This window comes from Lepisosteus oculatus, chromosome 10 (assembly GCF_040954835.1).
Source record: "Lepisosteus oculatus isolate fLepOcu1 chromosome 10, fLepOcu1.hap2, whole genome shotgun sequence".
Classification (NCBI taxonomy): Eukaryota; Metazoa; Chordata; class Actinopteri; order Semionotiformes; family Lepisosteidae; genus Lepisosteus; species Lepisosteus oculatus.
Window position 1 is genome coordinate 7,632,200 of NC_090705.1, and position 26,664 is coordinate 7,658,863.

Below are 26,664 nucleotides of genomic sequence, written 5' to 3' on the forward strand. Positions count from 1 at the left end.
TTCAGTCTGAGCTCTCAAATCATTCATTTTTTCCCTTAATAGACCAAAGTATAGATTTAATTTAAACTCTGGTTTCAGTTACTAAATACAGGAGGTTGCCTTTTTTTTTTACTATTGTTTCATAAGTACAATCTCCAATGTTTAAGAGCAGTTTTAGTTGGAAATGGGTGAGGGAATTCTTAATTAGCAACTCGAGGAGTGATTGCATAAAGTTCCCCGTCCTAAAGGTGTTGGAAATAATGAACCTCTCACTGGGGTGGTTTTGAAATCAAGGACTGAGTGCAGCAAAAAAAAGGTAAACCAGCTAGCAGATCAGTCAGAGGCACCAATTAGCACGGGAGATTAAGGGCTCAGCTGGAACTGTTGATGAGTAAGATTGGTATTATAATGGGCATGGGAACGGCCCAGTTAATCCACTTTCCATTTGATTTCTGTGGAAGAGAAAAGCCCAGCCCGCTGTTTGTGAGTGGGCGTCTTCAATGTGGAGCCGCCCTGCCTCTCCCAGAGCTGGAGAGAGGAGCAGACAGCACAGAGCTGGCCCCACATTGCACTGCAAGGACGGTGTGCTGACAGCCCTGAATTTGGTTTGCAAACCTGGAGGGCAGCGAGAGCTCATCACCCGGCTGGACTCTCTCTCTCTCCCGCTGCTGTAAAACAACAGCATCAATTCATAACCCTTGCCGTGTCTGTGAACGCAGAAGCTGAGCCATCTACTGTACATCTTGAATGGCCTGGACTCAAATTCCAAATTCAGTTTTTCGTAAATGTCTTTAGGTTTAATTGATTTCTGTTTTAAACTTTGTTTTAAAATTCAAAAACATCCCCTATTCGTTCCAATTTTTAGAACCTCTAAACATAGATAACATAAAGTGTTCCATTTAGAGCTCTTGTCTAGTTTTACCTCTGTGGAGTTTTGCCTTTATTTTGATTTTTCAAACAACAAAATAAGTGTTATTTTTTAATCGATATCAGATTCTAATATTTGTGTTCTGATATACTTTGATATGGTAATAAACTGTTCCAGTACAAACAGCTACTCCAATGGCTCCTGAAAAAAGTAAGGAATTACTGAAGTATTGCACAACATAGAGAAACAGTTTTTACCTCTGACAGACTTAGAGGTCTTAAAATAAATAATTTCTGCTCCAGTTTTTACAATTTGACAAATAACATGTGATCTGGCCAACAAAGACAACAAGGATGTGCAGTATTCAACAAATAAGAAATGGTCTAAAAACTTCAAACACCACCCAGCTCTGCAGTTTGTAACAAAAGCTTTGATCCATGAAAGTCTGTTTTAATTTTCTAACTACCCCCCAAGCCAGGTGTTGTGGTGGAGGGTCATGTTAAAGGTTGAATGCATTTAGCCAAAGGGCTTGTGTCAGAAACAGTGTTCTTTTACACAAGGATCAAATTGAGACTATTGTTTCCAGCAAACACTCTAGACTAGCATAAGATATCTGCAGTGGGTTTAGTGTTGATGAACAACACTGTCAGGAAAAGATGACACATAAGGACATTATTAGTACCCAACATAAGGCTATGACTGCTAATAACTCAGCAAGGAAAACCAAAATACAGATGTCACTTTGATACAAATCTTCAATTAGTGTTGTGTTTGTTTGCTTCTTCGTTCGCAGTAAAAGCCCCCTGCAAAGACACTTTCATTGTGCTAACCGCCCCAAATCCCCCAGCGCGCACCACCACCACAATCCACGATGACCAGGTACTTACTGTACGCTTCCAACTGCGAGAGCAACAGTACAATTATTACGGACTTGATTAAAGCCATTTAGTATGCCTGCCCAAGAAAACTGACCATCTTTTTGTGTTTGTATGAAACAGCTCTCAAGGCAGGGATGTCTAAGGACAAGAGCAGCGAAATGCAAACGTCAGAGAACAGGCTAACAGACTTAATCCATGTCTGTAGAACGAGATGGGCAAATTTATCTGATTTGTGTTTTAAACCAAGCTCTTCATGTTATAGTTATTCTAGAGAATGAAGACTTATTTTTTAGTGGCGTTTGTTGTACGAGTGCAGGCTCGTAAATGACTCACTCCAGTCAAGCCAGAAGCTGCTGGTCCTAGCTCTTTATTTGCTTTTCTCTTGGGTTATGTGAGGTGTGTCTGCATATTTTTATTGCTCTTTTTAATTGATACGCAAGGGCATGAGGTAGTCGTTCAAAGAGTCATTTATTTTTCATTTAATTTATTTAAATTTGTCTTTAATCTGAGATTTCTACGTTATTTATTTACATTATAAGCATGCTTAATTTCTGCATAAACCACGGTTAGGTTTATATCGTGCTTTGATGTAGTTCCCTGATTTTCTAAAAAAAACAAAAATTAAAAAGTCTCTCATGTCTATTTCCGTTGCTTTGAAACCCCTCAATTAATCATTTAGTAAAATTCTTATGCTTTATCCTGCTGATTTAAACTTAAAACATATTACATATTACATATAAGGGATATATATGTGTGTATCGTTTATGAAAGAAACTATTGTGGTACAATTTAGTAATAAATAGTGCACACTTTTAATTCAATTTTAAAAGATAAAAAGTATTTAAGTACACAATTTACGTAATTGTAACATGAAAAATTTCTAGTCGTTCATGAGTGTCTGCTGGGAAAACAACCGAAGAGATAGTGAGATTGCTGTTGAAAATTCAAAAGCCCTTTAGTGACACCTGCAGTGAAGTGTTAGTTTAGTTTTTTTTTTCTCGCATCCACAGAACTCGGGCAGCCTCTTTTCAGACCAGTGTGCCAACTTCACAACTTCGAGGCAGCGGGTTAGCAAGCGATCGTTGATCGTGAAGGGGGATTGTTTCACGTAACAACATAAATCTGGCTCTTAATGAAGTTATTGTACACGCTGCAGTGACTAATCTGAGGAAATGATGAGCTACACTAACTGGGCGAGAGAGCTCCGGAACTTCACGTATCCCACAACTCCCAGCCCGACACAAGGCCGGAAGAATCTGCCTTCAGGAATTCGGTGTAATAAAACATCTCCGAAGCGAAAAGATCTCTTCAGAGAGAGTAGAAAAGAGGAATTCAAGGGACGGCGTAAGCCGTAAACCTTTTTTGCACCTATGGTGATTAATCGTACTGCTGTTTTATAAAGCGCACCAATGAACACCGTGTGCTCTCACTTGATGGTGCAGCAGCACCGATAAATAAATCTGCACACACTACTACCGGGTCATATGATTCCAGTCCAAGTGTCATGTGATCGTTCTGTACAACGGGAGACTGGAAGGGGACTGTGGTGGGTTTCATATTCCAATATTTCATATAGGTTTTATTTTTTTTGCAAGAAACAAGCAAGGATAAGGTAGATAATTTAAACTTGTTGCTCTATCGATGTTAAGAAAGGGACCGTCTGTTTCGAGCTGCCTCTCATTGCAAAACTCAAGGCTGACAGGGAAATTAGGAAGTAAGGAGAAATAATGTACAGTAGGAACAACCATCTTCGTGGAAAATAAATCGATAGATGCAAATCTGAAGCCGCAACTCAAACATAGACAGTTACGTTAATTTAAAGATACGTAAAGATATACGTGATCATTTAAGATTGTTAACCTTTTAGGAGCCTTTATTTAATAAATGTGTAACAGAGTTCTTAACTATAGTTAACTGAGTTACGTCTACGAAAGAACAATCCGGCTTTTGTTAAAAACCATGAAATTGATCAGTAGTAGTCAGTTCCTTCCTACCAGGCTATGGACATGTTATTAATATTCATGCTTATCTGTTTCAAGATATAAAAATATCTCAATGGAATATCAGCACCTAACGTTTTAGTGCAAAAGACTTACTCCATAATTGTAAGTGAGTATGGAGCATTTTTTTAATCTTACTGTACCTGTGGAGTCCATGAGACATATTTCTAAAGGATGTCATCTTGGTCGTAGCGCTGTAGAGACTGTACTGTGGTTTGTAAGACTCTGTAAGAATGGGCCCATAACACTGCTTGCAGCAATGTGCCAAGTAATATAGATGAGTACCCTGTTTGTCAAAATCAACCCATATATTCAATATCAGTCAAATCAAATCAATATATTTTGTGGAAAAAAATAACAACAGCGATTTAAAAAGATTAAATTCATTAAGGAAAATATTAGAGCAAAGATTTGTGGTTGATCTGATTCCTCAAAAAGTGTAGTTCTAGCTACTCTAAATGATAATTCTGCCATTTATAAGGTTTGCTGAACGATTCTCATTGCTTTGTTGCTGTCTGTACAGATTACAGTAATCTTTTCAAAGTGTTAATACATTTATGCTCAGCCCAATTATGTGAAAAACTACCCTGACTTTCATGAAGTGACATAGCTGGCTTATATGCTCCTCAATATTAAACTTTGATCTTTGGTTACATTTTGTTCGCTTGGTTTTGTTTTAGGTCCCGTGCCTCTACCAGATGAGCTTCCTCCGGACTGTATGACTCTTTGACGGTGCCAGGCTGAGGAATGCTTTAGGATATCTTTCTGGCTCTGCAGCTTTGATCTGAGTGTCAGCCATGGTAGACTTTCTAGCGGAGAATAATTTGTGTGGCCAAGCCATCTTGAGGATTGTTTCCCGAGGGAATGCGGTCATTGCAGAACTCCTCCGACTCTCGGACTTCATTCCCAGTGTCTTCAGGCTGAAAGATAAAACTGACCAACAGAAATATGGGGATATTATCTGTGATTTCAGTTACTTTAAGGTAAAGTGCGTTCAACTGTGTCTCTTTGACAGGTTCCATTTGACCTTTATGTTAAGATAAGATCACTTTATTGGCCCTATACAATTTCTTGCATTAGGAACTTTTTTTCTCACATACCCCAACAAGCTCTCCATGAGACACACAGATGGGGAGCGAAAAGCTTGGGGTCAGAGCGCAGGGTCAGCCATTTATACAGCACCTGGAGCAGCTGGGGTTAAGCGCCTTGCTCAGAATCCCAACGGAGTAGGATTCCTCTGCCAGCCGTGGGATTTGAACTGGCAACCTTCCAGCCACAGGCGCAGATCCTTAGCCACAGAGCCACCACTCCACTCAATCATTTCTTTAAATGTTCATCTGCCACCTTGTTTTTACTTGAAAATGTTCAACTTCGGCCTATTGCTTGGTTTAAGAACAGATAGAAATGAGCGAAGGCGGTTTGGCCCATCTAACCCATTTGGTAATTAAAAGCTATTTGATCCAAGGATCTCATTCTTCTGTTTCTTGAAAGAAGCCAGCATTTTGCCTTCAACAACATGGCTAGGTAGCTTGTTCCCTACCCCCTAACCCTCTGAGTAAAGAGGAGTCTCCTGTTCTCCAAACAATCTGAAGTGTAATGAATGTGCTTTTATGGCAGTGAGAGAGAGGGATGCAATAGCTATCATGATGTATAAATATGCTTTATAAGGAATCTGTTATGTCTTTTTTTCTCCAAGGGTCCAGAACACTACGAAGGCAAACTGGAGGCCAAGCCAGAGCTCCAGGATTTAGACGAAGAATTCCGTGAAAATAACATTGAAATACTCTCACGCTTTTACCTTGCATTTGAAAGTGTCCACAAATACATTGTGGATTTAAACAGGTAATTAGATCTTCCTGAACTTCATTATTTTTCTGGTTGTCTCTTACATATTTAGCATTTAATTGTGACCTTGGTGTTCAGTCCCTGTCTTTAATATAGCAGGAGAACTATAGGTGTGACATGTCACTGATTGGTATTTGTGCACAATTTTGCTGCATGGATATACCAATGGTTCAGAGTGCATCAACTTATCTTTGACAGGTCTTTCTTCAAAGGGTCACAGTACCAAGAAGTACATTGTGTTATAATGTGGAAAATCAATGTGATGCCTTCTAAAAGCATTACTAGAAGCAGGATGTGAACGTTGTACTTTGCAGAACTGTAGACCTGCATGTTTCTCACACGGATGAATCGCGTTGTGTCTTTGTAGGTATCTGGATGATCTTAATGAAGGTGTTTACATTCAGCAGACATTGGAAACCATTCTATTGAATGAAGATGGGAAACAGCTCGTGGTATGTTTGTGTCGTGCATTTATTCAACAAAATTAGTTGCACGTTTAAGCTCTTTCTGAGAGCTGGGTTTCTGGAGAACTGAACATAATCTTTAACATTGTAGAAATACAGCACTGTTTTATTCACTTTTATCATCTGCTTTTAACAATTGACTTTATTGACTGTGTTTTATATATATATAGTGTGAAGCTCTCTATTTGTATGGAGTCATGCTGTTGGTCATTGACCAGAAGATTGAAGGTGAGGTCAGAGAGAGGATGCTGGTGTCTTATTACAGATACAGGTAAGGGTATTTATGGGACTTGTGGATATTAAAGGGACATTTTTGTGTGATCATTATCTTGAAAAAAATAGCTTAGATACCAGTGTGAAGTCAAATATCCAACATGTTTTTTTTATCAGATTTTAAAATTTATTTTTAAAATATTTTTTTTCTTCAGAAGTGCTGTGGTGTTTTTTAACACCTTCATTATTTTTACATATTTTACAGCAGTGGAAACACTGAGGGTGTGATAGAGAAATTCTGGGGGTGTTTGGCTGAAGAAATACAGGAAGAGCATTTGAATAACATAAAAGTTTTCTTTCTCATGTTCATGGAGTTTCGTTTTCATACAACTGTGGACTTCTTCCACTTCCCAGTGCTGCCCGCTCGTCGGCAGACTCCAATCTGGATGACATCTGCAAGCTGCTGCGTAGCACAGGGTACTCGTGCCAGCCCGGGTCCAAACGGCCCCCGAATTACCCAGAGAGCTACTTCCAGAGAGTGCCCATCAGCGCCACCTTCGTCAGCATGGTGATAGGCCGCCTGCGCTCGGACGACATTTACAACCAGGCAAGACGCCCCCTCTGTTCTGCTCCAGTATGTCACCAGTGAAGCCAAGATGCATGGGGTGTTCGCTATGTATGAGCAGAGCATTCCCCTTCTTGCCTCTGCCAAAGCTGAGAAGGCCAGGTATCTCCATATCTGAAATGCGTCTGGTGCGCCCCCTCGTGAGGTCACGTCACTTGCCGACAGTGGCGCTGGGGAGTTTGACTGTTGTCTGCAGGATTATAGTTGAGATGAGAGGTGGTTAGAGTGTTTTTTTTATTACTTGTATTCTATTGGGGTCATTTTTTTATCAACATAAAAAATGTTTAGAAATAAAGTTGCCAGTCATTACAAAACATCAAGTATTACAAATATAAATGAGTCAGTGTGCTCATTAACCTTTTTTCTCTGTTCGACAGAGCGTATTAGGGAGTTACAGTAGGTGAGGTGTTAGGGAGAAAGGTGGGTGGAAGCAATATAACAGAACATAAACTTCAAAAACATTAAATCAATACTATTATTAGGTAGCAAAAAAGAATCCACCTCTCCCATTATCTCTCAAAGGCCTTTTTCTGGAGTTTTAATTGATAGGGTAATGTTTCCATCTCATAAATCTCTGAAACGATAACAATCCAGTTTTCTTTGGTTGGGTTATCTCTTTGGAGTCATTTATGTGTTTTAGCTTTCTGGCTTGCTGGCAGAAATGTTTAAGTCCTAAGGTCCACTGGGCACTGTGTGCTTGCTAGTTAAAGTATACCCTGCGGGTCTGTAGCATCGGGAGACCTAAGTGCTGTGTAAGAGGTTGTTTGTAAGTGTGTGTTCGTGCTCTTCAGGTCTCTGCTTATCCCCTGCCTGAGCACCGAAGCACAGCCCTGGCCAACCAGGCTGCCCTGCTGTATGTCATCCTGTATTTCAACCCCTCCATCCTCCACACACAGCAAGCCAAGATGAGGGAGATCGTGGATAAATACTTCCCAGACAATTGGGTGAGTATGCAGGAACGTAGTATTATCTCGGCTTTGTTGTTTGGGAAATGTGCAGAGTGCAGCGGAAAGTGGGTTTGGTTGCTTAGACAAACTAGGTACAGGATGAGGAAACTCTTTATAAGCGTCAGCAAGAGTGCATCATGGTAAAATGTAGCGACTGCAGCAAAGCAGAACAGTCCCAGAATGAGTGCACAAACCCCCAGGTCTGGAATCGGGAGATGCATTGCAAGCTCAGACCACAAGCAATGTCATCAGTCAGCAACGAGCCATTCTTACTGTGTAGTTAATGTGCAAAGCACATTTGTGTCATATTCTTGTGCCAGATTAAAAAACCAAACAAATGGAGAACCCTGCTCTGGAACCTCCTCAGACATTTGTACAGGTATTTTTTACTTTTAAGATTAGCGAGACATTTACTGCTATCGCTAAAAACATTTTGTATTCTGTGAAGTGGGGGGGGGTAACTAATAGTATGTTTTCTTATGTAAAAAGCTAGCACATGAACCCAGTGGGTCCTGTAGTCTGGAATTTGCTGAACTGGATCTGGAGTATGCCACCATATGTGGTCAGGAAATCCGAGTTTGAGACTTGTCACGTGCATTCCTAGCTTCTGGGATTGGGAAGTTGGACTCAAGTGGCTTATCCTTGGCATGGCCCAAGTTGCGGGATCGGAACGTCGGAACCAAAAAGGATGTTGTTGGCTTTGCACTTAGCAAGCGAGCCTTGTTTCTGATTGGCAGCCACTGAAGCTGGTGATATCTGTGAGGGACCCCAGAGTCCTCTCCCTCACGGAATGGGAGGTCGTGGCCAGTATCAACCTGCTGTTCCCTCTCGGGTCACACAAAGTCCGAAGAGGCAGAAGGCTTGGCTGGGCACTCCTTGGGAAGTGTTAGCATGCAGTTTTTCATCTCTTAAGAGAACAAATAATGGGAGGTTGCAAACTAGCGACATAATGTATGGCTGACATGAGTCAAGAGCACAGACCGAGCTTCATGCAATGACCATCTCGTTCCCTTTCAGGTTATCAGCATCTACATGGGGATCACAGTGAATCTTATAGAGGCCTGGGAACCCTACAAAGCTGCCAAGACTGCCTTGAATTACACTCTTGATCAAGCTAATATTAAAGAACAGGTACAGGTGCTGAAATCTGTTTAGAGGGTGGGCTAAGAATATCCAATGATAATTTCATCATTCACTGTGTTCTTTACATGAGACGTTTTGACCGTATTCAGGGCCTATGAAACTTGAAGGGCCTACGAAGGAGGGAAACACTGATGACTAAAGGAAAATAAGCTGAAACAATCACATGCTATCTAGCGGCCGTTCTAGAAACTAGAAGTATGGAAGTGATGGTCGCTCGACTTGCTCCATCAATCGCGTGGTTTAGCGTTAGAACAGTTTAAAGCGCATCGTGTCCCTCGACGTCATTCAATTGGCGTTGACCCCTCTTTTTACACATTTCGGAGTGAAAGTGCCTAGGGCCTACGAACACAAAAATCCATCCCCGACTGTATTCTGTTTTCAATCCTAAAGTTGGACTCAGTGCTTCATTCATCCTGGAGGTGGGTTACAGTGGTATTTCCTGGGTCTCTAAAAGCTGTGTGGCAGTAGTTCCGGGCTTGAAGGTGCCCAGTGAAGCGTCATGGGAAAGGGGCGCTAATCAGCTCGGCCCGTTGCCGTGACAATCCCTGCAGGCCAGTCGCTACGCTGCCAGTGTGGAGACGCTGAGGCCCCAGGTGCAGCAGTTTCTGAAGGAGGGCTTCCTGAGGGAGGAGATCGTGCTGGACAACATTCCCAAGCTGCTCAACTGCCTCCGGGACTGCAACGTGGCCATCCGGTGGCTGATGCTTCACACGGCCGATTCAGGTCATGATAATAATGCATAATAATTCCTTACACTCATATAGCGCTTTTCTGGACTCTCCACCCAAAGCACTTTACGGGTAATGGGGACTCCCCTCCACCACCACCAGTGTGCAGCCCCACCTGGATGATGCGACGGCAGCCATAGTGCACCATTACGCTCCCCACACACCAGCTCTCAGTGGGGAGGAGAACAGAGTGATGAAGCCAGTTCAGAGATGTATTATAGGTAAAGGCCAATGGGGGACAATTGTCCGGGACACCGGGGTAACGCCCCTACTTCTTCTGAGAAACACCCTGGGATTTTTATTGACCACAGAGAGTCAGGACCTCATTTTTACGTCTCATCTGAAGGATGGTGCCTTTTCACAGTAGAGTGTCTATTATACTTAGGACCCACGCAAACTACTGGCCCCACTAACACCTCATCCAGGTACTGGCCAGGCTCACGCCTGCTGAGCTTCAGTGGGCTGCCAGCTGTGAGTTGCAGGGTGATCTAGCTGCAGGTTACCTCTTGCAGTTCGCGTCCGCCAGCCTGCGCTGTGGTCACAAGCGAGCCAGCTTGTTGTGCAAAGCTGTTGGTGCGTGTCCCTGGAGAAAAGCTTACATTTTTAAAAAGGATGCTTTTGTTTTGCATGATGCATGTGATTTGGAAATATTGGGCAGGAAACAAAGGCCAGGTCCACAGATTAAAGAACATTTTGTGTGCTTTGAATGGTGACCTTATAAAAGCGCAGTATGACTATCAGGCAGCAGTTTTTCAGACTGCCACACTATCATGCAAGCAAGCTCCAAGGATAGAGTGTCTCTTTGTCTGCCTTTCGTTTTCTCAATGTTATTATGAATTTTTGTTTTCCAGCTTATGACCTAAACAACAAAAGGTTGCGTCAGATTAAGGATCAAGTGATCAATGACTCCAAATACAATTCCAAGATCCTCTTCCAACTACTGCTGGACACGGCTCAGTTTGAGTTTCTTCTTAAGGAGGTAAATCAAAACTAATAAACCAGCAAGGACCTAAAATTTCAACATGAACATACTGGTGCAATTTCTTATTAAAATAATGGGCAGATTAATTCATTTTTGCTTTAAACTATGCAAAAAGAAAGTTATCTACTGTATCTTTGAATTTTAGGGTTATGAATAAATAGAAGAACCCCATTATTTTTTAGTAAGTTAATATAAATAGTGACTATAGAAATCTTTGAGTAAATGTTTAGCAGCATCTTAACAGAGCAAACAAGTTAATTGAATATGTTTTATTAAAGAAAAAATATTTCCACAATGTCAAAGCAGCTGGTGAAACAGCACTGTGAAAAAAACACTTTTTATGCTCCCAGGGATGATTAATTATTATGTCTTGTCGTATAGTAGTGAGCTTCCCTGTTACCTAAATCCCTGTGTTTTTCTCCCAGATGTTCAAGCAGATGCTGTCTGAGAAGCAGGCGAAGTGGGAGAGCTACAAGCAGGAGGGCTCAGAGAGGATGACTGAGCTGGCTGATGTCTTTTCTGGGGTCAAACCCCTGACAAGGGTGGAGAAGAATGGTACCCAGGCACCTCCCTAACCCTCATGTGTACTCTAGGCCTAGCACGTACCCTTAATCTTGCACCATTAACCCTAAATCTCAGCCTTCACCTGTAACATAGCCCCATAGTCAGGTAATCCTTTTAATGAATGCACAGGATGTATTCAACTTGAAATAACGAGACATCTTATTATGGGTCTGGCTCATTCTGGATTGCATAGTGTTGCAAGCCGTCGAAAATGGGCACATTTTGTTCCATACTTGTCATGTGCTTACGTAAAAGCCTCGGTCCCTGTTGATTTTGCTCCGAACACAAAATGAGTAATGATTCGATTGAGAAGCAATGTTTTTGAGGGTCAGACTGCAGTAGTTTCGCAACAGGCCTCTTGAGGCCTCCTGAAAGGCGTAACTGGTAAAGGTTGGGCTCTGGCCACGGGTTCGATCCTAGAGTAGGGGGGGGGTGAGCTGGCCAGGGCTCTCCCTGAGGCCTGCTGGACACTTGAACTTGTCGCAGTGCTGTCAGTGAGAGGCGTACTTCTCCAGGCAGTATGGGACTGTGCTGCCCGGGAACGTGGTAAAAGACGAGAGGCTCGAAAGTGGGCAGGTCCGATTTGTACTGACATGACCTCATTCTCCCATGTGCGGTGTCATGCGGTTTGTGGCACTGAGAGCTATGTTTGACTATGTTGGGTGGGTATAATGTGCAATTGGTGAATCTAGGTGTTGAAAAAGAGAAGGTCGTAAGAAAGGGTACAAACATCGGCCCATCTGGCCAGTTATTGTAGTTTGTAGTTAATCGATCCGAGGATTTCATCCAGCTTCAAACAAATCCGATGAATTTCCCAAGTTTGGGATAATAATCATCTGTTTCTGGAAAGAAACCAGAGTATCGGCTTCAAAAACATGACCAGGTAGCTTATTCCAGGTCCACACAACCCTTACAGTATGAGAAACTGATTCCTTTAATGAGTTAATAATGAGGGCTATTTTGTTCTTAGAGAGGTGTGATCATTCCTCTGCGAATAAAAGAATAGATAGTCACTTGTTTTGGGATGCAGTTTCTTTCTACGAGTAGGGAATGGTTGGGATGTAATCCATGTGCCCCTTCTGATCCTTGTTTCCTGGCCACCAGAGAACCTGCAGGCGTGGTTCAGGGAGATATCCAAACAGATCCTGTCTCTGAACTACGAAGATTCCACGGCTGCCGGGAGGAAGACAGTGCAGCTGATCCAGGCCCTGGAGGAGGTAGGTCGGAAACTGGAAGAGATACTCAGTTGTATTGCATGCGTCAGACGCCCCTGAATCTGTTTTGGGACAGCCGTTCCCCTGACCGCCTGCAGCGCAGCAATGTTTCCTTTGCATTCAGGGGGAACCGCAACGCGCTTTTCGGATTTTCGGGGTTAGAAAAAATCGGCATTGATGAGTGGAAAACCTCCAGTTTATATTGCAAAATAAATTAAATTTCCAGGTATGCTCTGCGCCATTGTTCTGCAATTCCAAACCAGGCCACAAAACGTCTGGTGATGTAATGCAGCCCTATTACATTGTGAACAAGTATACATTAATTTGAAATGTATACATTTTTCTATGCCATGAATGGATTTTGTTAAGGAGATTTAATAATCAGCGGGTTTAGAAACCCTCAGAAGACTGAATTGGAAATGTAGACCTGTCTAGAATTTATCTGAGGAACTGAATCACACCGGTGAAAGAGGAGGCCCTGAGTTGTCCCCACCTGCCTGATGAACAGGTGCAAGAGTTCCACCAGCTGGAGTCCAATCTGCAGGTCTGTCAGTTCCTCGCCGACACCCGCAAGTTCCTTCACCAGATGATCCGTACCATTAACATCAAGGAGGAGTTCCTGATCACCATGCAGATCGTGGGAGACCTGTCCTACGCCTGGCAGCTCATCGACAGGTAATGTCAATAGTGCCGCATGTGCCCAGCGGGGCTGCACTGAGTATTCGGCCTCACGTGTTGATGATCAGCTGTCAGCAGCCTTTTTAAAACCTAAACATGGACACAGAATTTTTCGAAATCCAGTCAATATACGCCATTTAGAATGTAGTATGTAGCAAATGATAGTTAACAGAGAAATTACTAGGCGGTTGACTTTTATTTTCGTTTGCAGCTTCACGGGTATCATGCAAGAGAGCATTCGAGTGAATCCGTCAATGGTGACCAAACTCCGGGCCACGTTCCTGAAGGTACATGAAAAGGGCAAATGCTGCTGCCTGAAGCTCTAGTAGTCGTGATAGTTCTTAGTGTGGATTGCTTAATTCAATCCCATTCCATTCCGAAGATTTGGGAAAACAATTCTCCTAAAAAAATATACAAAATGTATCATCATGGCACGGGTCTAGACATCTTGGTATCAGCAGGACGAGAGTCTCCTCTTGGACTGCTGCTCAGGTACAAGGTTCGGGAGGTATGATAAATGTCTACCCCATCTGTCCTGCTCGTAGGAATCCCACATCTGAAACAAACAATGGAAAGATTATGCAGAGACTAAAAACGTGACTGAGATACATTAGATATAAAGTCTTCATTCATAGATCAAGTCTGCTATCAAGACATTGGAAGAAACACCCCTGTTGTGATATTCAAATGCAAATTGTGTGTTATTTGTGTATAGTCTTCGCATTTACACGTGTTATCTAAAACATGGGAAAGTCTGTCTGTTGCTTATTTTCTTGTGTATCTCTGAAGTCTGTGCTGTTGTCTGTTCTGCCTGTATAAAAGCTGGCGTCGGCTCTGGACCTGCCCTTGCTGAGGATTAACCAGGCCAACAGCCCTGACCTGCTCAGTGTGTCTCAGTTCTACTCCGGCGAGCTCGTCTCCTATGTGAGGAAGGTGAGGAACTCTTCAGTCTCGCGCAGTTACAGGGAATCTTATTCCAGGACTGCCGCAGCGTCGGCGAATTTGGAGGCTAAGCAAGACTGGGCCCGGTCTCTCCTGTGATGGGGGATCTCCAGGGACATCCAGGCTGCTGCTGCAGCTAGGTGGCGCTCTGCACCCTGGACAACATGTCCAGACCAGGGCTCCAGCATGGTGACCGGGGGCAGTTTTCTGTAGGTGGCGCCATAACTTTAGATGTGACATCAAGCCAGTTCTGATTACTTGGTCATTAAAGATCCTATGGCACCTTTTGAAACAGTAGGGGTTTTGATCCTGGTGTCCTGAATCAAGACAACTTCCCTTTTAGTTAATTAAAGCAGTTCCTCACATCTCCTGCTGGTGTGTAATCTGGCAGGTGGCACAGAATGCCTACAGCACATCGCCCAGGTGAAAGAATTCGGTCCCCTTCTTTCTATAAAGTGCTTTGGGATATAAAGTGTTATCGATGTATGTGCGTAATGGAATTGTTTTTATTTTTAATAATATTAAAATAGAAATTAATATCTGCCAGTGTTCTATTGCCTTAGATCTCTCAAGAGATCTGAGTATTAACGTTAAAGAGTATCATTTTGAGTTCACGCCGGTTCTTACATCCATTACTGTTCAGTAACATACCACTTTATTTCATCACAGTTCAGCTTCACATTTGCACATCAATTCTACATGTGTACTGTATAAGACATTCTCACATGAACTGAGAGAAGCACTAAATAAGTCAGTATCATTGTGTTTAAATCTGTGTTTACGGTCTTGAATGACTTTAGTTAAAAATCAAATTCAAACAAAATCAGTGTTGGTTTCAGCCTAATTGTTCTGTGCATCAGTTTGCTGTAAAGGAACCAGTAAAGATTAATTCCTCATGGAAAGTGAGAGAAAAGACAAGATGGAGTGATCTGACTGCTAAGACTTCAGGTGTGAAGTATAAACAGCAAACTGTCATGCTTTTCACATGTACTTCACCTTTACTTGTGCCTATGGTTACGTTTAGCAGTACATCTTTAATGTTTATAAGGGAATGTTGAAATTAATTGGATAAATCTAGTTAACTAATTTCCGTAATGTAAGAATACTGCACAAAATCCAAATGAAAACCGAGCCCATTTAGTTCAGTTGGTTGCTTAACTGCAATCTCCACATCTTATCTTGGTGTGTCTTCAAAGATCCTAACGAAGGATATTTTCAAGTGGATCATTTGATACAGATGGCCAGAACTTCCCTATTTGTAGTGCAAGTGATTCTGGAGAATAGAGCTGCCTTTGTTTAGACGGCATCTTTCTGGTCCCTCTGCAGGTGCTGCAGATCATTCCTGAGAGCATGTTTACTTCCCTGGCCAAAATTATCAAGCTGCAGATCCATGACATCATGGAAGTGCCCACTCGTCTGGACAAGGACAAGTTGCGGGATTATGCCCAGCTGAATGCCCGCTATGAGGTAGGAGCTGAAGAGCCAAGCTAGTGGAGTGCCCTCATTTTCATCCTCCGCAATCTGACAGCCAGCATGCTCACAGCCTTACATTGCTGTAATACGTCGTTAGGGAGCATGAACACACAGTATAAGCAACAGAAGGTCAATAGCTGCCATCCATCTCCTAGTATTTACTTGTAGCGTCAGATCTCACAGCTTGGGGGAAAAAGAAGCAAGTCATTTCCCATTCTTCTCTGTTAAACACTTCTGATACAGCATCGTAGTAGACTAATTTACTGCTGTCCTGTTTTCTTTCACGTGTTTTTAGGTCGCCAAACTGACTCATGCCATTTCAATTTTCACCGAAGGAATCCTTATGATGAAAACAACCCTTGTTGGCATCATCAAGGTAGATGCAGTAATGCCATTATTAGACATGATCTGTAAATCCTTTATTTTGAATAAAGTTGACTAATCTTATTTGCAAATCAAACTCTAATAAGGTGCATTGTTGACGTTTAAGGGTATTTTTAAGTTTACCCTCTTTTACCCTAAGGCTTGTTATAATATAGGGTATTTCTGCAGTTCTGCGCTTTAGGTCCAAGCATGTGAAAAGTTAGCAAAGAAATCTGTCTGATTTGCACACTGCCAGAAGTGCTTTCTTATGTCAATGTCTGCACACTGCACAGAAACTTCCCTTAATAAATGGACAGATCAACCCAGGCCTGAGAACAGTTTCCACTGTCGTGACTCAAGAAATACCTTGTGTTAAAAATACAGTCCTTTAGATTCAAAGAAAAATGGGGTTTCAGTACGTCAGACCATGAAAGTGGTATAGCTTGCTAGACTCAGACTACTAGCTCAGAGAAGCTCATATTTGGTAGTTGAGTTAATAAGATCAGTCCTCGTCAATAGCAGTATATTATTTTGAGGATTCATAAGTACTTATATATTTCTCTAGGCTACTGATGGATTTCCCAGGAGGGAGAAGAAGTAGTGATAGGGCAGTATTGTGTTTGAACTCAGAACCTAACCAAATTATGACTGAAGATCGTGGATGAAATGACCTAAATGCAACAGGTTTATGAACTTGGAGAAACAGCAAGACGTGGTGGTGACATTCATGGTCTTTCCCCTGTGTGATTATCTTAGGTTGACCCTAAGCAGTTACTGGAAGATGGCATAAGGAAAGAATTAGTGAGAAGAGTAGCATTTGCTCTTCATAAGGGTCTCATCTTCAACCCCAAATCTAAGGTGAGAATTCATCTACTGACTGAGATCCAAATCAAAGTAAACTGTGAAAGCCTTCAGGAGTGAAGGTATGTATTGACATCTCACTGTGTTTAAAAATAGTATGATTTGATTTATGGAAGGGGCATTTGCATGCCCAGGTTATAAATCAAAGTTTACTTTCCTACAAATGTCAGTTTATTTTTATAATATGTCAGTTGTTTCATTAAACTCAAGCACTAGAGTTCAAGAACTAGAACTTGATCAATGTGTATTCCATGCTGATCAAATGCTTGGGATTTTAAAAAGAAGAATTTATTTCCCAATGTTTCCTTATATGTTTTTCTGTACCACAAATTACAGATCATCTTCATAGTCAAATATTTCTCTCTAATAACAAGATTGGAAAGTATTTTATATTGCAGTTCGCTAACTTATCAATTGTATTTTTTGACATTTTATTACGTTATTTTTTGTTCTGGTGATAACTCCAGTAGCTGTATCCCATATTTCTCTCTACCAGTGAAATTAGACTGTGAATACGCTGCTGCAGCATCAAAGAGAAAACTACCTACTTAAATATGTAAAAAAATATTTAATTTTTAAACGTTTTCACTGCTTCATGCAGTTACAGTACATATACTGTATATCATACTTTTCAGTTGTATTGATCTGAGAAGAGCCTCCATTTCTCCATCTTGTTTTGCAGTTTCGGAATAATGTCTTGAAAGGTGTACTGAAGGCTGCTAAGAGCTAGAGAGTCAGCTCTGTATTTAAACCCCTCTCTCCCTCATTCTGGCAGCCCAGTGAGCTGATGCCCAAACTAAAGGAAATGGCTGCCACTATGGATGGCTTCTATCGGTCCTTTGAGTACATCCAGGATTACGTGAGTATCTACGGCCTGAAAATCTGGCAGGAGGAGGTGTCCCGCATTATAAACTACAACGTCGAGCAGGAGTGCAACAGCTTTCTCAGGACAAAGGTGAGAGCTTTTATTCTGGTTCCTTGCTTGATACATTTTAATTTCAATTCCTCTGTAACCCAGCGGTTCACTTGCCTTTCACGAAAGCCAGATACGAAATACTAAAACTGATCTGCTGGAGTACTTATTAGAAGGTACAGCTGTGTGAAGTGTACATCACAGAGCAGCACCTGTGTAAAAAGCCTCTTTATTATTTAAATAGATTGTAGAAACGGGGCATGTCGTTTCTTTTTCACAGGTTAATGTTGCTCCCATTTCATCATTTACACATCTCCTAGCTACCAGAATAGGATTGTCCATTTGGAGGCTGTTTTTACTGCCACTGGTCATGTGGCTAATTATGATAGTATAGACATGGGAGGGGGAGACACGAGTATAGGGAACTTTCGAGAAGAAAAGTAAAGCGTTTCATTGTACAAGCTTACATTTTACTCACCAGAACACAGAATTATAACAGAATTGTATGACTTTAAATGGATTACCACTTAAAAAACACACAGAGGATATGTGCAAATAATTAGAAACCAGATGGCAGTTCTTAATTCCTCCGTATTTTATTGTTGCTGACGCTGTGCCGTGCTTGCTTTTGAAGACGTGAAGGTGCCTGATGTGCTCAGGGTTGTACTTTTCTATCGCCGTAGATCCAAGACTGGCAGAGTGTGTACCAGTCAACCCACATCCCCATTCCAAAGTTCCCCCCAGTGGACGAGTCCGCCACCTTCATTGGACGCCTGTGTCGAGAGATTCTAAGGATCACAGACCCAAAGTATGCACCACACAAGCAATGAAAAATACTTGGAATATGATTCAAAATTAATATTTCTTTGTTATTGTATAGCTAAACTAAATTGTATACATTTTAAAACGCCTGAAAAAAAATTACTAAGAAACAGATCTGTGTTCGCGATATTTAAAAAAAATGGCCACACGATAATTCAAAAAAATGGTCAACACGTATAGGATTGATGCAATCCTGAAACTTCCCAGATGTTCTGTCCTGCGGCAGCATGTCTTTGCAGCACGGAGTGCACCTGGGAGCCTCGGTAATTTGTTTTGTCATTTTGATCTTAATATGCAAATCATTTGATTGCATGCCGATTTGATTACACGCCACTCACAAGCTCTGTGCTTTTTCTTTGTGTTTTATGGTCAATAGTAAAAGGCAGTTTGCTGACAGTGCCATGACAGCATTTTCATGACGGGATGCATTTGCTGACTGTTCTTACATGTGTTCACAGGTTTTCGATGTGTGAGAAGGTAATGATTTGTCAAAAAAGTAGGTTGTGGCGTTTCATGTATTCATAGAAGTTCAAGTAGGTGGCTGTGTCAGCATGCGTAGGCTGCAAAGGTAATTAAAGAAAAGAGACACTGTTCTGGCTGTGGAGCCTTCTTCAGGTGTCTTTTTGGGCCCACAGCCAAATTGTTGTGTCTCTTTTCTTTTCCTTTCAGCACGGAATGAACTGTTTCCTGTTCATATGTTTATGTGCAGGTACTTGCTGCGTATAAAATTCTGTAGAAAAGTTGATTTTTTTTTCTCTTCCAGAGTGACGTGCTATATTGACCAGATGAACACATGGTATGACATGAAGACGCGTCAGGAGGTGACCAACAACAGACTGTTTTCAGAGATCCAAGACACACTGGGAACGTTTGGGCTAAATGGCCTTGACAGACTTCTCTGTTTCATGATTGTGAAGGAGTTACAGGTAACTGATGTTCCCAGCACACCTGGGGTTACTCTTGGATGGGTGACGCTTGTAACTGGAGAACACTGGGAGTATTATGTCGGGTAACGCACAGATGAGGACACCTGTATTGGAAATCAAGCACCCTGGGGAAACCCTGTTGTGAAAGGCGCTATATAAAAATAAATTGAATTGAATTGCAATTGGAGGGAAAGCTCACACTCACACCTCCTTTGCTTTAGAAATGTTTTTCAGAAATGCCTGAATAATTCTTCTTGAATATTCAATATTCTTGAATAAGTTCTATACACCTAATTACAATACTGTTTTTGAAGTATTGTCTATTGTCTATTGGGGACTAAACTGAGGACCCATCCATATGACTAGGAGTTGAAATTTAGCTCTGATCTACTGTTTTTCAAAATTTTCACATTTTCCTTCTTTTGTTATTTTGTTATTTAAACCTCAATGAATGTGTAGAAGTACTGCCAGTCTGTTAAATGGTCATCATTTCCAGTGAAAATTCAGACTTCTGTGCCGTGGAAATGCCACTGATAGGTGTGAAAATTGAATTTTCATTTCCCCTTGTGTGTTCACATGCTTCTTCCCATTTGCAGAACTTCTTGAACATGTTGCAGAAGACAATCCTTCGGGACAGAACTGTGGTTGATGTTTTCAAAGCTTTGCTGAATTCTGTAAACCCTGTTAAAGGAATTGTTGGTAAGAGCCAAAAAAGTAATTCACAATTTATGTATAACAATATATATTTCAGTAAAGTAGGAAACATATTTATTTTGATGTATTTTTTTTTCAGGGAATGCAAATAAAGTGTATTCCGCAGCTGTTGCAAAAACACAAAAAATCTGGACCTCGTATTTGGAAGCAATTATGAAGGTATTATGTTTTTCTGTTCTTTTCTTAAGATACAGTATAGGTAAAGAAGAAGATTTATCAAGTGGTCTTTGCCTTGCTCAGAAAATGAGACTGTAGCATGACTGTAGCATTGAGTGTATTAAATGAATGTATAAAATCATCAAAAAGTCGTTTAAGAATATTTTTAGTAAAATTAAGTTACCTTATTTTGATGCAACAACTTGATGTTGAAGCTTTTCTTTGTTGTGTTGTGACTTTCAATTCAGCTTCCAGGAGGAATTTTGGGAAGGTGGAAATGAGATTACCGGGCTTGTTGGTGTGTAGTGGACTCTGGGTACTTTTTGTGGCTAGAATGAGTTCTCAATGTGTTTATGTAGAAAATAATTTGGTGGTACCAGAAAGTGACCTAAATTTATGAGGGTACAAGAGAACACTTTGCAGGATATTTACTGCACAAATATACTGGAATATGTACTCTTGTCCATTCAAGACGGAATATTTGTCCTAGTGTAAACACTCAATGATCCTTATCTATTTTTCTCAATGTCACAGGTTGGTCAGATGCAGATTCTAAGACAGCAGATAGCTAATGAGTTAAACTACTCCTGCAAGTTTGACTCGAAGCACCTGGCTGCTGCTCTGGAAAATCTGAACAAGTAGGTTTGTGTCGCTCAAACACACAAAGCCTTGTGCTTCGCGGTTTTAAAACTCCCAACAGCTCACCTTCATGGCTGAATTGTTTTTTTTTTCCCCAAGTCAAAGGCACCTTGAAAACAAATTGCTTTACATCTCACCTTGATAATAAATCATTTTCAATGAGATACGTCAAACTGACTCATTTTCGAGCCTGTATAAGAAGGTTAAATAGTGCTTTGTGTTGAAAATGCTGGAATTAAAGGGAATTAATCACAGCACTTCTGCTGCTACAGGATTTGACGAGCTGTTTATTATCCTCAGGTCTCTCCTTTCTGACATTGAGGCTCATTACCAGGACCCTTCCCTGCCGTACCCCAAAGAGGATAACACCCTCCTGTATGAAATCACGGCGTACTTGGAGGCTGCCGGGATTCACAACCCCCTGAACAAAGTGAGCTGCTTTCAACGTTCCTATTGTCTTTTCAATTCAGACAACAGTGTCTTCCACGAGAGATGAACTGCAGTAGTTTACCCTGAGAGACAGCATGTCTCACGAGTGACTTGAAGTGATTCGGTTGCTGCCGTATCAAGGTCTGTGTTACGCCAGCGCGTGGCAGAGTTGATGGCAGATGGACCCTATGTGGTAGTAAGAAACATAGCAGGAGCATGGGGCTAGAAAACCAGGAGCACTTCGCTGTAAATCACGATCTGGAATCGTTGTCAAGGGGAATCGAAGTCCAGGAACCAGGAACACACAATAGAGAGCTCAGGAGAGAAGCTGCGAAGGCAAGACGTGAAACTCAACAGGGATTCCCAATACTGAGCACCGCTGCTGTTAAGTAGTCTGGCGCTGGAAGGTGTGGTAGTGATCTGGAGGGGTAATTGGATTATTAATTCCGACGTCTACGCCTTCTCTAATTAGTGGAGGCTTGTGTGTGATTGCAAGAGGTCGCGACAGTCTATTTTCTCCTTTTTCTCTCAAGGTCGAAAGTAGTGGAGATGCAGTTCCACTTCCAACAGAACCACGGGATTGGAGAGCTTCTTCAGGGCGACCAGTGCCAATCAGTGAAATATTTGTGCTGATTAACTTTTTTTTTCTTGCTCTAGATCTACATAACCACCAAGCGGTTACCATATTTCCCCATTGTGAACTTTCTGTTTCTCATTGCTCAGCTTCCTAAGCTGCAGTACAACAAAAACCAAGGTACGAAATTCAGCTTTATAGCTCAGTGCAAGGCTGACATTTTTTTGGGCCGTTGTTGTTTGTGTGTTGCGTAATTTTAGACTTTGTATAAGCCTGACTGACAGATTTAAGTGGGATAGTTTTATGGTAATATTTCTATTCTCTGTGCAGTGCAGTTCTTTGACTTAAGGATCGTCTTATTTGTAATCTGCACTTTCAGGCCTCTGTGGTTTAGCCTTTTTTCAGTTCTGCTGCTGTTTCTGGTCTGTCTGTGCGAGTCTGTTCCAGTTTCTTTCTGCTCTTTCAGGAATGACCTGCAGAAAGTCGACTGATCCAGTTGACTGGCCTCCTCTTGTGCTGGGTCTGCTTACCCTCCTGAAGCAGTTCCATTCCAGATACACTGAGCAGTTTCTGGCTCTGATTGGCCAGTTCGTTCGCTCCATAATGGAGCAGTGCACGAGGTATCACACTACTGGGATTATTCTTTGGAAATGCACAAAATAGAACCCCTGAAATGATCACTTCTGACACGTCATCTCAGCAATTCTAAAAATACAGCAGACTATTAAGAGAGAGATTTGGTCTTTTTTTTTAAATTGTACCCATAGCTTGTCCATTAACAAATGGTCTCTGTGGCATAATCTAACCATATCTATTAATAAGGCTGTAGGTTCAGCCACAGTGGAGAATGAATCGCATTCCCCAGAAAGCTGTGCGGAATGAGTTGCTGCTTTCAGTCACTTGACCACGTCAGAAAATATGATTGGTTTGCTGATCGTGTAAAAATCAAGAAGCGGGAAAACCTCCAGGAATGGTCTTTCATGTACTTTCTGGGGACAGAGGGCAGATCCTCCCTATAGCAAATGGAACCATCTGACTGTGAGGTTATCTTTAACTACCACCTGACCAATCATCTCCTCAGAATTTGTCAGGTGACTGAGGACAATAGCTCATTCCCAACTGCAGCCTGGGTAATGTGCTTCTGATCGTCCCTGAAGCTACTGCCCTCTTACAGTATTGTTTCCTGTATTTGCCTGTATCCCACCCAGAATAGATCTCAACTGAGTCTTCACTACCAGTGATGTTCCCCTTTTCAAAGCCATCTTTCCTCACTAGAACAAAAACAATCAGGTTTGAAGATCCTGAGGACTTGGGATGAGAAGCCCAGCATTGAGGCATTTTGAAAAAGCCGTCATTCCGAGTGCTGCTGATTTAAAAACAAAAGTGGTCTCTTTCACTCGGGTCACATTTTTTCACATTATGATTTACGCCTATGGTGCCCACTTCTTTAAACGCAAAAACTGTCTTTGTTTGGAGCAGGGTTGAAAAAAGCCTACAGAAATCCAGCAGGAGCAATATAGAGTTGCTAAGGTTTTTTTTTTTAGTTTAATGTTCTTGGGTGCAATTCTAGGAGTCAGCGTTTTCTTCTAATGTATTCCCAGCCAGAAGATTCCGGAGATGCCGTCGGATGTGGTTGGGGCGCTCATGTTCCTGGAGGATTATGTGCACTATACCAAACTCCCCCGGAAGGTAAGCGGACAAGACCAGCTCTTGACCCCGTCAGGCTTAGTTCCTGTGGCTTTTACACGCAGGGGGGGAATTTAAAATTGAGAACCTCCTGGGCTGTTTCAATAGTTCCCTAATGTTAAGCAGTCGGCTTAATTTAATGTCAAGCTTTTGATCTGGCAGTGTTTGTTGCTGTCTGTTTACCTGTGAAATCTCAACATGGTGCCGTGTTTTTTGTTTCGCAGGTGGCAGAAGCCCACGTCCCCAGCTTCATCTTCGATGAGTTTCGAACAGTTCTGTGATGGGGCTGGTCACAAGACTGCAGCGGGGGGCCTGGGCCTTCGTATGACACGGCTCACCCCCTTCATCTCAATAGCCTGCGGGGGCTTCAAGCTCTAATAGGCCTTTTTCGCTTCTAGGTTTCTAACCAACGCAGTGACTGAATGTTTAGTGTCGTTAACTACGTGTCTTTAATATACAGCTATTAACTGGATAAAATGTGTGCAGTTTTGCTAAAAAACAAGTTGTCTAACAGTTTATACAAAATGCCATGTGATCTCTTATTAATAAATTAGGTGCTTCACTGTTTTGGCCTTGGTTATTTAAGCGGTACCAAACCTGTACCGTACTCGCTTGATCTACTCAACTCGGGGAAATGGAATTTGTTTTATCAGAAGAAGTAGACTTCTCAGAACGTTCCTGCCGCATGTGTGTCATAAGATCTTAATTGAGCATAAGGTGGTGGAACATTCAGTGGGTCTTTTATTATGTTTCTTTGGCAGCAAAAATGAATGGTTTTTCATAGGCCATTCCATCATTAATATTTGAATGGTCTCCCCAACCATACAAGACTTTTATATGACGCATGGCATTTCAGTTACATTAAGATTAAGTTTAGTTTTGGACCATAACATTTTCAACAAATTACTTAATTTTCATTGGTTATGTACTGTCTGGTGTAAAAAAAAATATTTTCCACCCAGTGGCAACACAGAGGTATTTCGATGTGGGGGAGTCTGAAAATTGTGATTGATATCAGTGCCCTGTGGCAAATCACACAGAGTATTGTAGTGGTCACTGGTGATAGTGATTAAATAACTACAGTACTACAGTAAAAAACTAAAGTACAGTACACTTCTTCTTTATGTCTGTTTCTTTAGTGACCCACAGCACTACTTATTTTAATACTTTGGAAAGTTTACGACAAAACCTCATCCTTCAGGCACTGAATTTGTTCTTAAATCGTGTTGGCTATACACGTATACTGTTGATATTCCATACCAAAAAAGAGTTCTCATTTACAAACATTACAAAAAATCTTACATACTGCATCCAACTCTAGTTTTATCTGTGTAAATTAGTGGTATTCCGTGTCTGTAGAAAACATAGCACATTTCTGCTTTGATTCAATTAAAACTTCTGGTAAGTATCAACCAAACCATCAGCCAGCTGCAATATCACCCTGCAACTCACAACTGGAAGCCCCACTGAAGCTCAGCAGGTGTGAGCTGAATGGGAGACCTGGAAAAGCCAACGTTGCTGCTGGAAGAGCTGTTAGTGGGGCCAGTAGGGGGCGCTCACCCTGCAGTCTGCGTGGGTCCGAATGCCTCAGTATAGCGACGGGGACGCTATACTGCAAAAAAAGGTGCTGTCCTTCGGGTGAGATGTAACACTGAGGTTCTCCCTCCCAGTGGTCATTAATCCAAGGGTGTTGCTCTGGTGTCTGTCCTCCTAATAGGGCGGAGCGGTGGCCACTGAGCAAGGCCCTTAACCCTAACTGCTCCAGGGGCGCCGTACAATGGCAGACCCTGCGCTCTGACCCCTAGCTTCTCTCTCCCTGTCTGTGTGTCTGTGTCTCCATGGAGAAAAGGTGGGGTCTGCGAAAAGACGAATTCCTAATGCAAGAAATTGTATAGGGCTAATAAAGAAACATTACATTACATTAATAATCTCCATCTAAGAATTGGCTTCATCACTCTTTCTCGTTCCCACCGATAGCTTTTGTGTGGTGAGTGTACTGTGCGCACTATGGAGGAAGTTAATAATAGCAATGATAATAATAATTATTATTGTCGTTATTATTATTAATAACCAAACATGGACACCAAGGACATGTTGAAATTTAATGGTATAGAAATTTAGAACTGAAAATAACCGTGTATCCGACTGAATCCCGTAACTCTCCGTAATCCTAAAGGAAACAGCTAATAAGGGTCTTTTTTATGTTCAGCATCTGTAATAAACCACTATAATTGACATGATAATTTTATCTTTGTGGTATTTTTTATATTCCTCTCATTTTACAGTATAAAAATTAATTTTAAACAGTCTATAGATTATAATCCCTAAAAAGACATATGTATAGGCACATCTAACACACTTTGGGTTAATTTAGGGTTTGTTTACACGAAGCCTGTTAGTATAAGCCTGTGATATAGCCTGTTGGTCCCTTATTTTAACAGGCGGTGGCACTAAAACCTAACTCTCCCTACCGAAGGTCGCAGCTCTTACGTGTTTCCTTTGAGCTAAGGAGCGTTGCCCCATGGGATACGTAGTTTGTATCGTCGTGGCTTCCAGTCCAGAAGGCAAGAAAATAACTACATGTCCCAGAAGTCAACACCAGGAAGCGTGATTTGCGGGTTGGTTTCAAAGTTTCAGGTTTGTGAAGGTGTCTTTTTTTCTTAAACATTGTTTCTGCTGTAGTTCTTACAGTGTTTAAGCATGAAGGTGATTATACAATAACATTTATTTCGTTTGTGGTAGCAAGTATTGCCGGTCAACTCAGGTTTGTATTATAGCCGCAAAATATAAACAATCCATCTGACGAGGTAATTGCTCGTCTCATTGGTGTATCTAAGCTTAGTGAATAAATGATCTTCACACGCCAGTTATAATTAGGAAAGTATCGTAATTAAAATCTTGCCAAATATAAATTTAAGCCCAAACCACTGAAAACTGTTTGTAGTGGCTTACTTCCATTTCATTCGATTTTAGAGTCAGGGTTTACGCGGCGATTTCTTAAGCTTTCTGTGAAAAATATATAATCACATTAATATAAT

General features: G+C 41.5%; 2 protein-coding genes across 6 annotated transcripts in view; both read left to right on the plus strand.

The window, feature by feature from the left end:
• The first annotated feature begins 3,175 nt into the window (after nt 1-3,175).
• On the plus strand, nt 3,176-24,193 carry washc5 (WASH complex subunit 5). Of its 3 annotated transcripts, none has more exons than XM_006635989.3 (29): nt 3,176-3,271; nt 4,406-4,708; nt 5,422-5,567; nt 5,938-6,022; nt 6,205-6,305; nt 6,662-6,854; nt 7,664-7,816; nt 8,837-8,950; nt 9,514-9,685; nt 10,542-10,669; nt 11,098-11,227; nt 12,341-12,453; nt 12,959-13,125; nt 13,340-13,415; nt 13,951-14,061; nt 15,397-15,537; nt 15,839-15,919; nt 16,663-16,764; nt 17,543-17,722; nt 18,364-18,488; nt 19,266-19,428; nt 20,025-20,127; nt 20,222-20,301; nt 20,833-20,936; nt 21,238-21,367; nt 22,024-22,120; nt 22,407-22,560; nt 23,542-23,629; nt 23,851-24,193. In XM_006635989.3, the coding sequence occupies exons 2-29, from the start codon at nt 4,523-4,525 to the stop codon at nt 23,905-23,907; spliced, it is 3,480 nt and encodes a 1,159-aa protein (XP_006636052.1). In that variant the 5' UTR covers nt 3,176-3,271; nt 4,406-4,522; the 3' UTR covers nt 23,908-24,193. The 3 variants fall into 3 exon arrangements, with proteins under 3 accessions (XP_006636052.1, XP_015213685.1, XP_069050920.1); XM_015358199.2 differs by having other exon boundaries at nt 3,249-3,337; XM_069194819.1 differs by lacking the exon at nt 3,176-3,271 and adding an exon at nt 3,810-3,830.
• A 1,998-nt stretch (nt 24,194-26,191) lies between these two features.
• nsmce2 (NSE2 (MMS21) homolog, SMC5-SMC6 complex SUMO ligase) overlaps nt 26,192-26,664 on the plus strand; it is a 29,237-nt gene continuing 28,764 nt past the window's right edge. The window contains exon 1 of one of the 3 annotated variants that reach the window (XM_015358068.2): nt 26,192-26,263. The gene's annotated coding sequence lies outside the window, so the exon portion shown is untranslated. The other 2 variants (XM_015358070.2, XM_015358069.2) reach the window with 2 other exon arrangements.

Bases quoted from the DNA above. Each gene is read 5' to 3' on its own strand.
- washc5 (XM_006635989.3), top strand. From the start codon at position 4,523: ATGGTAGACTTTCTAGCGGAGAATAATTTGTGTGGCCAAGCCATCTTG. The intron at 15,538-15,838 runs GTAGGAGCTGAA...ACGTGTTTTTAG, and splicing joins AGCTGAATGCCCGCTATGAG to GTCGCCAAACTGACTCATGC. The intron at 15,920-16,662 runs GTAGATGCAGTA...TGATTATCTTAG, and splicing joins CCCTTGTTGGCATCATCAAG to GTTGACCCTAAGCAGTTACT.